This window comes from Acinonyx jubatus, chromosome A1 (assembly GCF_027475565.1).
Source record: "Acinonyx jubatus isolate Ajub_Pintada_27869175 chromosome A1, VMU_Ajub_asm_v1.0, whole genome shotgun sequence".
NCBI lineage: Eukaryota > Metazoa > Chordata > Mammalia > Carnivora > Felidae > Acinonyx > Acinonyx jubatus.
In genome coordinates, this window is record NC_069380.1 from 24582669 (window position 1) to 24598300 (window position 15632).

The 15632-nt window shown below is 34.4% G+C and overlaps 1 protein-coding gene across 8 annotated transcripts in view; it reads left to right on the forward strand.

Annotated features, from left to right (window-relative positions):
* Positions 1-15632, forward strand: part of ZC3H13 (zinc finger CCCH-type containing 13) — a 95478-nt gene that overhangs the window by 24468 nt on the left and 55378 nt on the right. For all 8 annotated transcript variants that reach the window (XM_027064861.2, XM_027064859.2, XM_027064863.2 and 5 more), the window contains 3 exons: positions 2165-2273; positions 10985-11124; positions 11726-11886. In XM_027064861.2, the coding sequence (XP_026920662.1) occupies positions 2165-2273; positions 10985-11124; positions 11726-11886 (410 nt within the window). The remainder of the gene's footprint in view (positions 1-2164; positions 2274-10984; positions 11125-11725; positions 11887-15632) is intronic.

Consider the following 15632-nt stretch of genomic DNA (forward strand, 5'->3'; position numbering starts at 1 on the left):
GAGGCATAGATTTGTTTGACAGCAAAACCTAATTTTAATTGACATGAAGCTAATTATAGTCTTTAGACAATTGGCGATTTCATGTTTTGCTATAAAAATATTAGTATGTTTGAGCACAGGTTGCTGCTGTAGACCCTGTTGGTGTTGTTACTTAGCATACTTTGAAGTCCAAAAAAAATTCTGAATTCTTAAAATATCTCATCCCAAGTGTACTGGCTGAAATGCTTTAGTTCATTAACAAGTATTTCAACATGTACATGTTCTGGGATGACTAATTTAGAATACATAATAAAGTAATCAAACGGCTGCATATCTTTTTAAAAAATGTTTTTAATATTTATTTTTGAGAGGAGGGGAGGAGGGGCAGAGAGAGAGAGGGAGAGAGAGGATCCAGAGTGGGTTCTGTGCTGATAGCAGAGACCCTGATGCTGGGCTCTAACTCCGAACCGTGAGATCATGACCTGAGCCAAAGTCATGAGATCATGACCTTATGCCTAACCAACTGAGCCACCCAGCCCTCCCCCCACCCCCAGCTGTACATCTAATTAATATGTTTGCATTTAAAAGAAATAAGGTGACAAGCTACTCTGTCGTATTAAAAAAAAATAGCAATTCAAAAATTACATAATTTATTTATATAGGGTGAATATTGGAAATATTTATGTTAATGATATTTATTGAGATGATTGCATTTTTAGTTCTAAATCTGTTAAAAATGCTTTGCTACACACTTGCAGGTTATTTTATTTTGTAGTATCAACTACTACTTCTCTGAAATCCTTTTCAACTAAATTAGTAGTTGGGTATTACATGCTACTTTAAGTAGAAAACTATATTTTTCAATAATTTGGGGACAACTTCCTATAAAAGTTTTTTGATATAAATTGTACTGATGTAAGATTATAGTAAATTTAATCCATAGAACACTAAAAAGTTACATGGGATATAGAATAGTTCCTCCTTGATAATCCATGGAATATATTTTAAGAATAAAAATAATTGTGTCCCTTTTTTTCCTTTTGTCTTATATATAAATAGGAGTTAGTCTGTCCTTCCTTCCTTCCTTCCTTCCCCTCCCTTCATACCTTCCTCCCTCCTAGTATTTTTCTATGGCTGGTTGCACTCTTGTAGAACCTTTTCTAATATTTTTGTCAGCCTTTATTTTCATACCATATGTGTCATTTAGCAAGTGATACACCATGACTTTGTACCTAAATATGTAAAATTTAGGGCAATTATAATATATACTAGATTTTTTTAAAAAAAGATTTCAGAGAGAAATTAATTTGTGTTGTAAGCAGCGCCATTTTATGTTTGGTAATGCCCAGAAAGAACTTTCAGCAATTAATGTCCTTGAGTTTTAGTTTCTTACATAGTCAGGATTTAGAGTGTTAATAAAAGTGAGACACTGTGGTAGGAAGGTTAACAATTCTACAACCCTGGTTATTTTCTTACCACGTAGTAAAATGTTGTTTGGAGTCTTTATCTTATATAGTTATTAAATTTTACAAGCTGAAATCGCCCTGTTCTGTTTGTAGGATACTGTTACACCTGGAATAAAATGTAAATTTTTGTGTTTTTAACTATAGTATAAGGACTAATTTTCTAACCATTTTAGCCACCATTTTGATTTCATCAAAAGAGGGGAACATCTTTTTAAAAAAGCATTTGTAAAATTACCAAATGAGTTTGGATTTAATCTTTAAGTGTGCAGGAAAATGCTGTTACATTAAGTGTATGATAAGTTTTAGATCAGTATTTCTGAGTCTACTGTGAAAAATGTAGCCATTTTTAGTCATTTTTTAATATAGTCACTTAAAAATCCTTTTGTTTCTTTTTATCCATTTTAAACTGTCTTTTCCCCCTAGAAACTTAGAAGTAGAAACTTGGTATGTTTCAGACTATCCAGTGCTTATTAAATATTTGCATTGTATATTTTAAAATCTTATTCCTTACTTTTACCAAGTTGCTGTTTGATAAAATACAGTGTTTTCATTATGGTGCTACACTAGAACTTGTCGCTTCTACTTAGTGGATAAGTGATTATTTGCTAAATCGATTCTTTAATGAAACAAAGATGAAGCTAGAAATATTCTGTATTATAGTAACTATTTCATAATTTTTAAAAAATATGGTAATCTGTATGTATATATATGCTTTTTAGAAAGAATCTTCGAGAGGGAGACATAGGGAAAAGGAAGACATTAAAATCACTAAGGAGAGAACTCCCGAAAGTGAAGAAGAAAATGTAGAATGGGAAACTAATAGAGATGGTGAGTGCAAGAATCTTTGCTTATATAGTCAAGCTATTGATTATTCACTTTGTAGACTTTTTGGGTTTCAAAACACTTTTCAACTGTTATCTCCTCGTTTCAGAATCATCTTACTGCCGTCTTTCCACTTTAATGAGTCGTAATACAGAAAATAGCATGTGGTAGCGGAACAAAGTCAGAGAAGGCTATTCTCACTGCATTTTTCAACTTCCCCATCCTCTCCCCCCCCCCCCAGAACTTCATTGAGCAGCATCACAGTTCTTTGAAATTGTATTACTTTTCTAAGTGTTTTTAGGCCCTTAAAAAATTAAGGGTTAATTAAAAAAAAATTAAGTTAAAAAATTAAGTTAAAAAATTATGTCTAAATTTTTTTTTAGTGTTTATTTTTGAGAGCACAAGCAGGGGAGGGACGGCGAGGCGGGGACAGAGGATCCGAAGCAGACTCTGTGCTGACAGCAGCGAGTCCCATGTGGGACTTTAACTCACGAGCCGTGAGATCGTGACCTCAGCCGAAGTGAGACACTCAACCGAGCCCCCCTAGTGCCCCTAAATTTTGTTTGTATTACATAAAATATTAAAATAAGATTTTTAAATCTTAAAGATCTGGGAAAATTATTTCCAAGAAATTGTAGACTTTCACCTTTCAGAAGAAATCCAATTCACATACTAATTGAGACCAGGGATTTGTTCGTGAGTAATAGCAAAATCATCTTTGCATCATTTAACAAGTTAGCATTTGTTTTTCATACCATGAATGTTCTTTCTCACTTTTATGACCTTCTGAAGGTGAGCAGTAGAGCCTCACACTACCAAATAGAGAAAGGAAAGTCACATTTATTGAATGCTTTGGGTGTGCTGGGCATTTCAGTATCATTTATGTAATTACCTCATTAATTCAGTAGCTTTGTTACTCTACTTACACATGACAAAACTAAAGAATGTAAGAATTTAAGCAAGTTCCTCAGCAGTAAACTGAAAACTTAGACCAAGAGTTAAAAAAATTATAGTTTGTAGGCCAGCCACCTGTGTTTGCAAATAAAGTTTTATTGGAACACAACCAGTCCTATTTGGTTACATATTTCCTGTGGCTGCTTTTGACCTACCGTGGATGAGTCGAGTACTTATGAGAGCCAACAGTCTGTAAGCCTAAAATATTTACTATTACATTGAAGAACAGTCTCTAAAGAGATCTATTCTGAGACTTCAAAAGTATGCTAAATGCCTCTCCTGTAATTTGAACATCAGTATTTTTTTAGGAAATCCATTCCACTTCTGGGCAGTGTTGTCTACTTAACACTTACTCCTAAGAGCAGATAGGGAATTTCCTTATGATTAGTTTATTGGGATTTCATAAGTCAATGTAATACCTCTTACAAAATAGTAGTAGAAGCAGCTATAATGTCTCATTGTAGGTGACTAAATAGTTCATATATTGAAATAAAATACTATAAATCTTGACTGTTTGAGGTTGGATAGCAAACTTTGCCTAACTATGAAGGGATTAGCTAAACACACTCAGCATTCTTTTCATTTTAATTACTTTCAGATAAGAAATATTCTGAAATATACTAGATACCCCTTAATCTTTAAAAATAAAAATTTCTCTATTCCCATTTAAAAGCCTAAGAAGAGTTTCCTCCTTGTCTTCATAGTAGCTATTTCAGACTCTCTCCTCAGATCTCCCCATGGATCCTTCGTATCTCCTGTCTGCTGTTTACTACACAGAGATGATGCAACTCACCATCTAGTAACTCCCTCAACTTCCTGCTACCACACTTACAAGCTGGTCTTCTTTCCCCCACCTGAACTTTATTCTTTCTCTTTTGTTCTTTGTAAGAAGCCTCCCTCTTGCTATATAAGGTTATCTACTCCTGTGTCCTGAATCTGATTTCCTCCCCCTTCTGCAATCTTGTTCATTTGCTATACATTCTCTTTTACATCTTTAACATCCATCTGGACACTCTTTCTCTTCTCCCCGCATGACTTTTACCCATCACCCGGCTTATCCCCACTTTACAACTAAATTTGTGAAGTAACTCTGTGCCTTACTGTCTCTACTTTTTTCACCTCATACTTGCTCAGTTTTCTGACCCACGTCTTCAGTAAAATGGCTTTTCAAGGTCACTGATGACCTCCTCTTTGCTAAATAAATAGAGACATACTTGTCTCTCTCTCTTTTTTTTTTTAATTGTTTATTTATTTTTGAGAGAGAGAGAGAGAGAGAGAGAGAGAGAGAGAGAGACACAGCGTGAACAGGAGAGAGACAGAGAGAGAGTGAGACACAGAATCCAAATCAGGCTCCAGGCTCCCAGCTGTCAGCAGACAGCCATATACAGGGTTACAACCCATGAACTGTGAAATCATGACCTGAGCCAAACTGTGACTGAGCTACCAAGGCACCCTGATACTTGTCTCTATTCTGTAATCTTTCTGCAGCATTCGAGAGCCTTTTTGAAACACTTTGTCCTTGGATTTCATCTATCACTCTTCAGTTTTTCTGTCTTCCTTTGAAGCCCTCCAGTCTTGAACGGAGGCTCCTTGTGTTTTATCTATCCCTTAAATGTTGATTCCCAAGGTTTTGCTCTAGGCTATCATCTTTAAAAAAACTAAAGTGATTTTACTATACAAAAATCATTTAAAAGGTGAGTAGATGCCTTTTATAATAGTTTTACATATAAAATCTACACATGGCTATTACAGTTTTCTCTTGATTTGAACTCACAGGTTTTGATATTTTGTCTCTATGGATTAAAACATGTTTGGAAGAATATTGAAGCATGGATATAGTCATCTCAATCCCCAGATAATGACACTGAACCAATTTAATAGACTTTCTACGTTTTAAATCTAACGTGAATAGCAGTTTTAGCTAGACTCGGAAGAAATTGCTTTGTATTAGTATTTCTCAAACTTTTTGGTCTCATGACACTTGTCACTTTTTTTAAGGATCCCAAACAGCTTTTGACTTAGTGGGTTATTTGTTTTAATTCTTGCCATATTAGAAACTGAATCTGAGAAATTTTTTAAATACTTATTTATGAATTTATTGAACAGTGAAAATAATAAGCCCAGCATATACTTTTATAGAAAATAGATTGGTTTTGGAAACTAAAAATAAAATCACAAGGAGGGGGCAGTGTTTTACATGTTTTTGTAAATCTTTTTAACATCTGGCTTAGTTGAAGACATCTAGATTTTTATGTCTGGTTCCGCATTCAATCTGTTAATGGTATTGTGTATCATGTGACTTGTGGAAAACCCCGCTGTATACCCAGGAGAGAATAGTAGACCAGCCACCCAAGTGATGTAGTATTGTAGAAATATTTTGATCTTCTGAAACTCCAAGAACTGTTTTGGAGATCGCAAGGAGTCCTCAGACCCCTCTTTGAGAACCACTTGTTTCTAGAAGTGGCTTCTGCTTTCAGTTGTTTTCCCTTTGCCTAGCCACCTCTTCTCAATTTTAATTTTTCCTTCCAGATGAAGTCATCCTTTCAGGGCATCATTAGCATCTGTGTGTTAATGAATGCACTATCTGGAGCTCTCAGTTGAGGCATCTGTCAACTGGATCTCTCTATCTGAGTTCCCTAAGACTACCACTTTCTACTGGGTCCCCCAAAGCCTGGGAGTTATTATTTGATATTTCTTCCCCTCACCCTAGATGTTCACAGAGTTCTGACAGTTCTGCCTATCTTTCAGAACCACCTGTTTTTCTAAATGACTACTAATATTTTAGTTAAGATATTTGTTTACTGCGTACAAATATATTTTACCACAATAGCCTCCTAACCTCATGCCTTGAAGTTATTAATCTTGTCTTCTAATTCATTCTCCACTTGAAAGCCAGAATAATCTTAAAAGAATTTTTTTAACTGAAGTGTAGTATACATTCAGAAGAGTGCATGATTCATGTGTGCAACTCACTGAATTTTCACAGACAGAACAAACTTGTATAATCTGTACCCAAGTCAATAAATAGAAAATTAATAGGATCCCATAAACCCCTTTGTGCTCCCTTTCCAGTCACTAACTCCCAACCCTCACCTCCCACAGATAACTACTACCCTGATTTCTACCACCATTGATTAGTTTTGTCTGTTTGTGAGCTCTGTATAAATGGAATATATAGCAGTACTCTCTTTATGTTTAGCTTCCTTTGCTTACAGTATATTTTGAGATTAACCGTATTATTTATTGCACATAGTTGTAGTTTATTATTATAGCTGTATAGAATTTCATTGTATGAATATGTCATAATTTATCCGTTCTAATGGTGCTAAACATTTGAATAATTTCTAATTTTGAACAGTTATGAGTAGGGTGCTGTTACTGTTCTTAATCATATCTTTTGCTAAACTTGTACCCATGTCTCTTCATCTTATGCCTGGAAATTGGATTGCTAGATCATGGAGTTTGCATATGTTCATCTTTGGTAGATAATGTCAAATTAAAAATGATTATTTTTCATATGGTACTTTTTATCTTTTTCATCTTAGCCATTCTGGAGGTGTGTGGTATCTTATTGTGGTTCTAGTGTGCATTTCCCTAATGACTAATAAAGTTGACAGCTTTTTCACGTTTATTGACCACTGTACAATCTATTTTGTAAACTGTGTGTTCCAGACTTGCCTATTGTATTGCATTACCTGTTTTCTTAATTGTTTAGAATTCTTTATATACTTTGGATATAAGATCTTTTATCAGATATACGTATTGTGAATATCTTCTTCTACTCTCTGAGTTCCAGAATGCTCTTTTGAAAGAAAAAATGTCTTCATTCCTCTGCATAAAATTTGGATTTCCCAGGGTGCCTGGCTGGCTCAGTTGGTTAAGCGTCCGACTTAGGCTTGGGTCATGATCTCATGGTACATGAGTTTGAGCCCTGCACTGGGCTCTGTGCTGACAGCTCAGAGCCTGGAGCCTGCTATGGATTCCATGTCTCCCTCTCTCTCCCTGCCCCTCCCCCGCTCATGCTCTGTCTCTCAAAAATAAGCAAACATTAAAAAAGAAAAAAGCAAATAAAATTTGGATTTCCCATTGCCTTCAGGAACCAAGTACAAATTCTTACTGTACAGAACTTTTCATTATCTGGTTGCTGCCTATATTTCCAACTCCTTACCCCCAAGTCTGTTTTTTAATTGGTTCCTTAAACTTCGTCTTATTTGTTTACCATACTGACTAGTGCAGTAACATAAAAAGGAAAAGTGTCATTGCAGTAGAAGAGGAAATAAATGAACGTATTTGGTAATCTTATAGGTGGGTACATTCTCCTGAAGTAAGGCATAAAACCCAGAAGCCTTATTTGAGTACATAAAGATTTAAATTTTCTGTGTAACTAAACTACAGTTTAATAATTAAGAAGTAGATCACCAAAAGGACATATTTACCATGTATAACATGTATAAGCACATGGTAAAAGTACTATATAAACATATAATGAGCTCCACAAATAAAAGGAAAATACAGTCCAGTTGATAAATGGGCAAAAAAAATTAAATAGGTAATTCATAGAGGAAATAGAAATGGTCAGTTGGTACTCGGGCTCACTACAGAAGGAAGTCAAGGAAAATAAAAAGGTAGCATTTTTTATCCATCAAATTGACAGAAATGAAAAATTTAAACGTTAGAAATGGGAGTTTCCGTTGGTAAAAGCTGTTTTGAGGTGTAGTTTGGTAATAGTAAAAATAAAGTTACACTTCTCTTTGATCCAGCAACTCTGTAGCTTACGAAATCTGTTCTAGGGGCACCTGGATGCCTCAGTTGGTTAAGCATCTGACTCTTGATTTTGGCTTGGGTCATGATCGGTACATGACCGTTCAAGTACCCCATCGGGCTCTGTGCACTGATAGCATTGGGCGTACTTGGGATTCTCTCCCTCTCTCACTGCCCCTCACCTGGTCACCATTCTTTCACTAGCTTACTCTCTCTCAAGATAAACAAACATTAAAAAAAAAATCTGCCCTAAAGAAATATTTTGCACTTGTGAACCAAGGAAGGTGTCAGAATGTCCACTGAAGTCTTGTTTATAGAGCAAAATATTAAAAACAATGTGTATCAGAAGGAAACTGGTTCACTAAATTACAATGTGTTCATATTATGAAATGCTTTTCAGATGTTAAAATGGTTCCTCTTTGTATGATGTAGAAAGGTATTTCTATAGGGCATTGTGTGTAGTTTTAGTCCCATTATTTTAAAGAGCATAAATATAAAGGTTTATTTTTATGCATACAACACTAAACTAGTAACATTGTTATCACTGGAGTAAGGTGGCAGTGGGAGGAGTGTAACGGAATTTCTCCATTCACCCTGTGTACTTAAGAATTAACACTTTTAATGGTGAGAATGTATATATAAAAGACAGAAGCAAATACGCAACCGTTAATCCATATACGTATACCTTGTCTATTTCTGTGATTATTTGCATAAAACAGATTACTAGAAGTAAAATTGTTTTATTAAAGGGTATTAATGTTCTTAAGGCTTTTACCCACATTGCCTAATTACTTTCCAAGATAGATGTCCCAGTGTCCTAGTTTGCATTGTTAACCTTCAAAGAGTGAACATACCTTTTATCTATACCTTTGCTAATACCTAATACTATAATTAGAAAAAAGTACCTCTTTAATACATGAAAAAGGCATATTTACGTACCATTTGCATTTCCTTCTTTTTGTGAATTGCCTGTTCATGTCCTTGCATTCTCCTTTCAATCAGTAAGAACTCTGTATGTATGAGGAATGTCAACCTTATGTATTTTATTTTTGTATTATATATTTTTAAAAATAGCTGCCTTGTAAAATATGCCATTCTAATTGTACTTAATATTTTTCTAATGACTTAGACTAATCATCTATCTATATGAATCAGTTTTTATTAGGCAGTTATAATGATAACCTCAAAGTATGAGACACATTTTCTAAATCTATTAAATGCTTTCAGACTTCTTTTTTTTTGTCAGGTTGCATCATGTCTGTTTTGTATTTCATCTCCTTATAGGCTAGGAAGACATCTTCCTTTTGTTCATAATAACTATGCATAAAATAAGAATAAATCTGAGTAAAGACTAGAGAGCTTTTCCTCTAAGCAAAATATATTATAGTACATTGACTCTGACATATATTTTAACTCTTCAGGCTTACCCCTTTGGTAGGATAGCTGGGGATTGAAGGACTGAAAGCCAACTTTTCATTTCTTACCTGTGTTCTATATTGGTGATATTTCCAGGTAGTAGTTTTTAGAGGGGTGCAGGGTATTAATTGATAATACCATTAAAAACACTATAAATCATTCTTCACAATTAATTACTCTTCCCTTTGTTTTATACATACTTAGTATTTAGCTATGGAATTTTATCTGCTAGCAATTTAAGAATACTGTCAAACTGAATCTTTGAACCCTATTATTCATTGATACAAAGTGTCTCAGAGTACAAAATAGTATACAGATAGCCATTATTTATTTAATTAAATTCAGTATTTCCAATAATTTTATCTAGTAAATATAGTTCTTAAATATGGTAAATTATATCTAGTAAATATAGTCCTTAAATATTTAGTAATTGCTTTCTGACTGAAAAATGTGATTTAGTTTAGTTACACAGATAGAGGATATGTAGTTACCCTCTCTGTTCCCAAGCAAATAAATGGATAGTTGGAATTATAATGTATTTGATCTGTACACGACAATGATGTTCATTTTCTTGTGTTTTCGACAATCAAATAGGACTATTTATCGTCGTCGTTTTTTAGTTCTTCATTTTATTTCTTTACCCCAGGTTAAGGAATGGTGATCTTCAGTGCTAAAAGTTAGAAAAATTAGAAAAGGCACCTCAGTTTGTTATCAGTGTAGCCCAACATTGTCATGTGTTAGGATAAGAGTCACTGAAATTCCTTCCTCTAGGCTCTTTGGCATTTATATATAACAAATGAGGGTGAGAGGCTGGGTGACAGTGCCAGTAGCCCCCCAAAACTTCTGCATGTTGCAAAGGAATAGCTCTGCACATCATTCTTTCTTTTTCTTTCCTGGTTTTTTTTTTTTTTCCTTAACAAGTCTTTATATTTTTTCCACTGGAAAAAATGAATGGAAATAGAGACATCGTACCACATCTGTTGAGGAGATGGACAGTTCTGATCTAAGGAACTATCACAAATTGCTTATAATGGAAAAGTTACAGATCTTTCGGATGTTAACTCATGTACACATTAGTGTTAAAATTACCAAACTTTGGTTTTAGATACAAATCAGTTGTGTCACTAATAAAAAAGAAATATGGAAGCAATGTAGGACACCTAATGCTACCTTCATTTAATACTGATGAATCTTTAAGAAAGTCAAGGACATAATGAAATCATATATACAGCCTGAAATACTGAAGGCTTTGGTATTTTTAATACTTAGAATTTACATGTGAGTTTTTTAACGGTAAAATTGTGAAATCCCATCTCCTAACCAAAAACCCAACTGCCAGACAACCCAAAATCACTTTAAGAAAACCCAAGTGTCTTAAAAATGTTTGGCGTTTCATAAGGAAATCAGCCATACTGATTTTAACCCTTTATAGAAACAGTGTATATTTTTTATCTTTGAGAAGTATGTTATTCTAATGAAAGACCACCATTTTAATTTGCATAAAAAATTAGTTGAAAAAATTTCTCTAATTTTTGGTGTAGATAATTTTGATAGTTTCTGACAAGTAATGGAATTTTATCTTAAAGATTCTGACAATGGAGATATTAATTATGATTATGTTCATGAGTTGTCGTTGGAAATGAAGCGTCAGAAGATACAGAGGGAATTAATGAAGCTCGAACAAGAAAACATGGACAAAAGAGAAGAAATTATTATTAAAAAGGAGGTATGCTATTGAAATACATGTCAGCAATTAATATCAACATGGGTATTGATCAGAGAACTCATTAGCCATTTGTTGTGTCTTAAATTGTATCAGGATGTTGATAAGTTGATCACGTTACTGTAAATCAACTACATGTTAATATTCACATTACTCTATTAGATAAATAGGAAATATTTTTGCTTTTGGACAGGTGAAAAAACTAAGGTTGTGCTGCGTAGATTCACCGGCTAATGTTAAATGGGATTTGAATCTATGTATGTCTGTTTCTTAGGCCTAAGCTATGTCTAGAATACTTGTTTATTTTTTAAAGAGTAGGGGTACAATTTATTGGAATGTAATTTGTGATTTTTCTGAGGAGATTTTGAAATTGTATAATTTTGGTTTGCTTTGTTAGTAATAGTGTTATATTAGGGCAGGTAATTGTAATTAGCATACTGGTTAAAAGCGCATGTTTAGAAGTCAGACTAACACTTGGTGGCTATAACAGCACTTAATATTTCATTTGAATTTTGGTATGATTTAGAAACACCTGCTTTGTTATCTGATTATAACACCCATGATTGAAGGAGTTTCTGATTGATCTACTGAATTCTTTTAAAAGGTTTCACCAGAAGTGATTCGATCAAAATTATCTCCATCTCCTTCTCTAAGAAAGTCAAGCAAATCTCCAAAGCGAAAGTCAAGCCCTAAATCGTCATCTTCAGCAAGCAAGAAAGACAGGAAGGCAACTGCAGTATCCTCACCCTTGTTGGACCAGCAGAGGTCAGTAGGGTGGTAAATAACGCCAGAATGAAGTAGCTTTTTCTGAAGTGATACCCAAAATCTGAAGTGATAGCAGAAGAATTAGTAGATTACAGAAGAATCCTTGTAATACATTCAGTATTTAATGTAAGTTTTTTTCTTCTAAAATAAAGGTATGACCATATGATTTCACTCATATGTGGAATTTAACAAACAAAACAGAGGAACATATGGGGGGTGGGGATGAGAGAGAGAAGGAAACAAACCAGAAGAAGAGACTTTTAAAGATAGAGAACAAACTGAGGGTTGATGGAGGGATGTGGGTAGGGGATGGGTTAATTGGGTGATGGGTATTAAGGAGGGCCCTTGTTGTGATGCGCACTGGGTGTTACATGTAAGTGATGAATCCCTGATTGCTACTCCTGAAACCAGTATTGGGTTGTGTGTTAACAGAATTTAAATAAAAATTTGAAAAGAAAATAAAGGTACAAAATGTTTCTGTTTAAAAGAAAATTGATAGAGAACAGTAAAACAAATGTCTGTGTCCCATCTGCAGTCCTTCAGAGCTTTTTTTTTTTTTTTAAATCATAACACACCTATGTATTTTCTCTCCTTCCCTCTTGAATTTGTTTTTGGTACTTGAGCATGTGTGTTTATACTTTCATGTGTATTATTTTTATCTACTTAGTCGTAGTACTTACATATTAAAGCTTTGCTTCTGCAACTTTCTTTTTCACTTAACATTTTTAATATTTGTATTGATCTATGTAGCCTTTTGTCATTTGAGTATACTATGTGTTTACTTTTCTGTTGTTGAACTTATAAGTTGTTTTCAGTTTTTCACTGTTACAAATTATACACAGTGAACATTTTTCTTGTTTCCTTGTGCACATGGTCATGAGATTAGATTCTTAGTTTATACTAAGCAGTATGAATATATTATTTAGAATTACTGCAATAGCCAGTTGAAATAAAAGCAGAAATGAGTAAATATTACATTGAGGGACTAAGAATAAGACAGAAGACATTTTTCTATTTAATGTCACTCTACTATTTAAATTTTTTTTTTTTTTTAACGTTTATTTATTTTTGAGACAGAGACAGAGCATGAACAGGGGAGGATCAGAGAGAGAGGGAGACACAAAATCTGAAGCAGGCTCCAGGCTCTGAGCGGTCAGCACAGAGCCCGACGTGGGGCTCAAACTCACGGACCGTGAGATCATGACCCGAGCCGAAGTCGGACACTTAACCGACTGAGCCACCCAGGCGCCCCTAAATTTTGTTTTAATGAAAGCGTATACACTAATTTTGTTCAAGGAAAAAAGCTAAACTAACCTCTTTCAACATACGACCAGTTGGCAAACTATCTGAATCCACAATGAAACTTGTATTTGTCTTCCTTCTAGTTTCTAGAGTCTTTAACCCTATTTCGGACTCCAGTTACTTTTTGCCTAGATTATTGTATCATCCTTCTACTTTATTTAGTGTCCACTCTCCTGTGCACATAAACATTTCATTCCTCAACCCCCTGTATTCATTCATTTTACGGATGTTGTGAGAGAAATCTTGAAAGAACGATTGCAGTTAATTTACTATGCCATTGAAAAATTCTGTGGTTTTCCATTTGGTTGAATAAAATTCAGATTCTTTGTTTGTTTTAATGTTTATTCATTTGAGAGCTAGAGACAGAGTGCGAGCAGGGGAGGGGCAGAGAGAGGGAGACACAGAATCAGAAGCAGGCTTCAGGCTCTGAGCTGTCAGCACAGAGTCTGATGCAGAGAAAGAAAGGATCTAAAAATGATAGATGAAATTAATTGAACTCTGTGCCACAAGTGGGAGGTACACTCTGTGCCATTACGGAGAAATCAATTGACTTAAAAAAGGTTGAAAGATCTTGTTGCCTTTAGAATGTGCAGAACCAATTTTGACCCCTGTAGTTGGAAGGCACTTGAAAAGCCTATATTGTAACATAATTGTGATTTCCAACTACGTATAGTTTTGAAGGAAATGTGAAGAAATTCTATACCATAGTGAGTGTATTGATATAATTCTGTTGTTATAATAGCTTAGTCCCAAAATCTGAGTTCAATGCTACGGAGGTTTATTTCTCACTCAAAGCAAATCAGAGTGGGTGTTTCTGATTAACAGGTGGCTCTCTTATGCATAAAGATTCAGTAACCCAGGCTCCTTTTGAGATGGCTTCGCTTGGGTTTTGTGGACATCAAAAAAATGGAACGCCTAAAGAAAAAAAATTAATTGGAGTACTGCTCTTATTGGGCTCTACAGTTTACAATTGCCTGGAGTATGAGAATCATTTATTAGGCCTGGTAGTGGTATACAATTCCACAAGCATTTTTTGGCCAGAACTTGGTCACTTGGCCATATCTCATTTCAAAGAAGTCTAGACAGTATAGTTCCAGCAGTGTGCCCAGGACAAAATTTAGTAAACACCTAGCTAGTCTCTGTCACAGAAGTAATGTGAAAATACAGTTTGTGTCAAGAATTCCTCTATTATTTTATCTTTAAAATAATTTTTAAGTAATTTTTCTTTGGGGCGCCTGGGTGGCTCAGTCTGTTAAGCGTCCGACTTCGGCTCAGGTCATGATGTCACAGTTAGTGAGTTCAAGCCCCGCGTCAGACCCTGTGCTGACAGCTCAGAGCCTGGAGCCTGCTTCAGATTCTGTGTCTTCCTCTCTACCCCTCCCCTTCTTGCGCTCTGTCTTTCTCTCTCAAAAATGAATAAATGTTAAAAAAAAAAATTTTTTTTTAAATAGTTCACTGAGTTCTGGAAGAGGTTAAAAAAAGAAAACCTAGATATATCTTCATGAAAATTTTAATTTCTAAGGAAGAATTATAATCATCCCAGCTGAAAAACTGGGTACATGCATAGGGAAGAAAAATGGACTCTACATTTTTCATCTACAACACTAAATGTTATAAGATATTCTAACAATATTTATAAAGGTCTGAGGTAAAAGGATAGTGATACCAAAATACTGTATTCAGTCAAACTATTGTGCAGGTATGAGGTAAAGACATAACTTTGGATACAAAAGGGTCAAAGTCACACTATTTGGGTAAAATTATTTAAAGTGCTAAATTAAAGAGAATATTCTACACCCAAAAATCACTTTTAGGTAGATTAAGAGTAAAAGACAGAATTCCCAAAAATTAGAGGACTGTTTTTGTAACCTTAGAGTTGAGAAATATTTCTTAACTCAAAGATTTAAATGAATGTTTATTAACAACGTTTAGGATTTCATTTATAGATGATATAATTTTCTGTTCCTTATAATAAAACATGGAGGCCACCTAAAAACAATCTGAAACTGTTCAGTTATGGAGCATATCTATTTGATGAAATTCAATACAATTTATAAAAATTATTACATCTATTTTTTGTTGTAGAAAGATCCCCATGCTGTGTTTAGTACAAAAAATTTTAGAAAACGTTGTAAAAAGATTGGGGGAGGGGGAAAGAGACATGGAAAAAGTGTGGGCATATATCCAAGTTGTTAACAAGGGTTATCCTTGGGTAGTGGAATTATACATGATTTTTATTTTCTTCATCTATCTTTCTATATAAGCTAAAAAAAAAAAAGTTCATGAAGTTGTCCTGTGTCATTTCTTTTGTTGGAAAGAATCTTCCTATTCCACCTCTATCTTTCTCAGAAACCTACCCTTTAAAATTATGTAAGCGGCAAGTAAATTATTCGCTCATTTCTCTGTGTTGCTTTTTTTCTGGATATTGATTACTAGTGCATAAG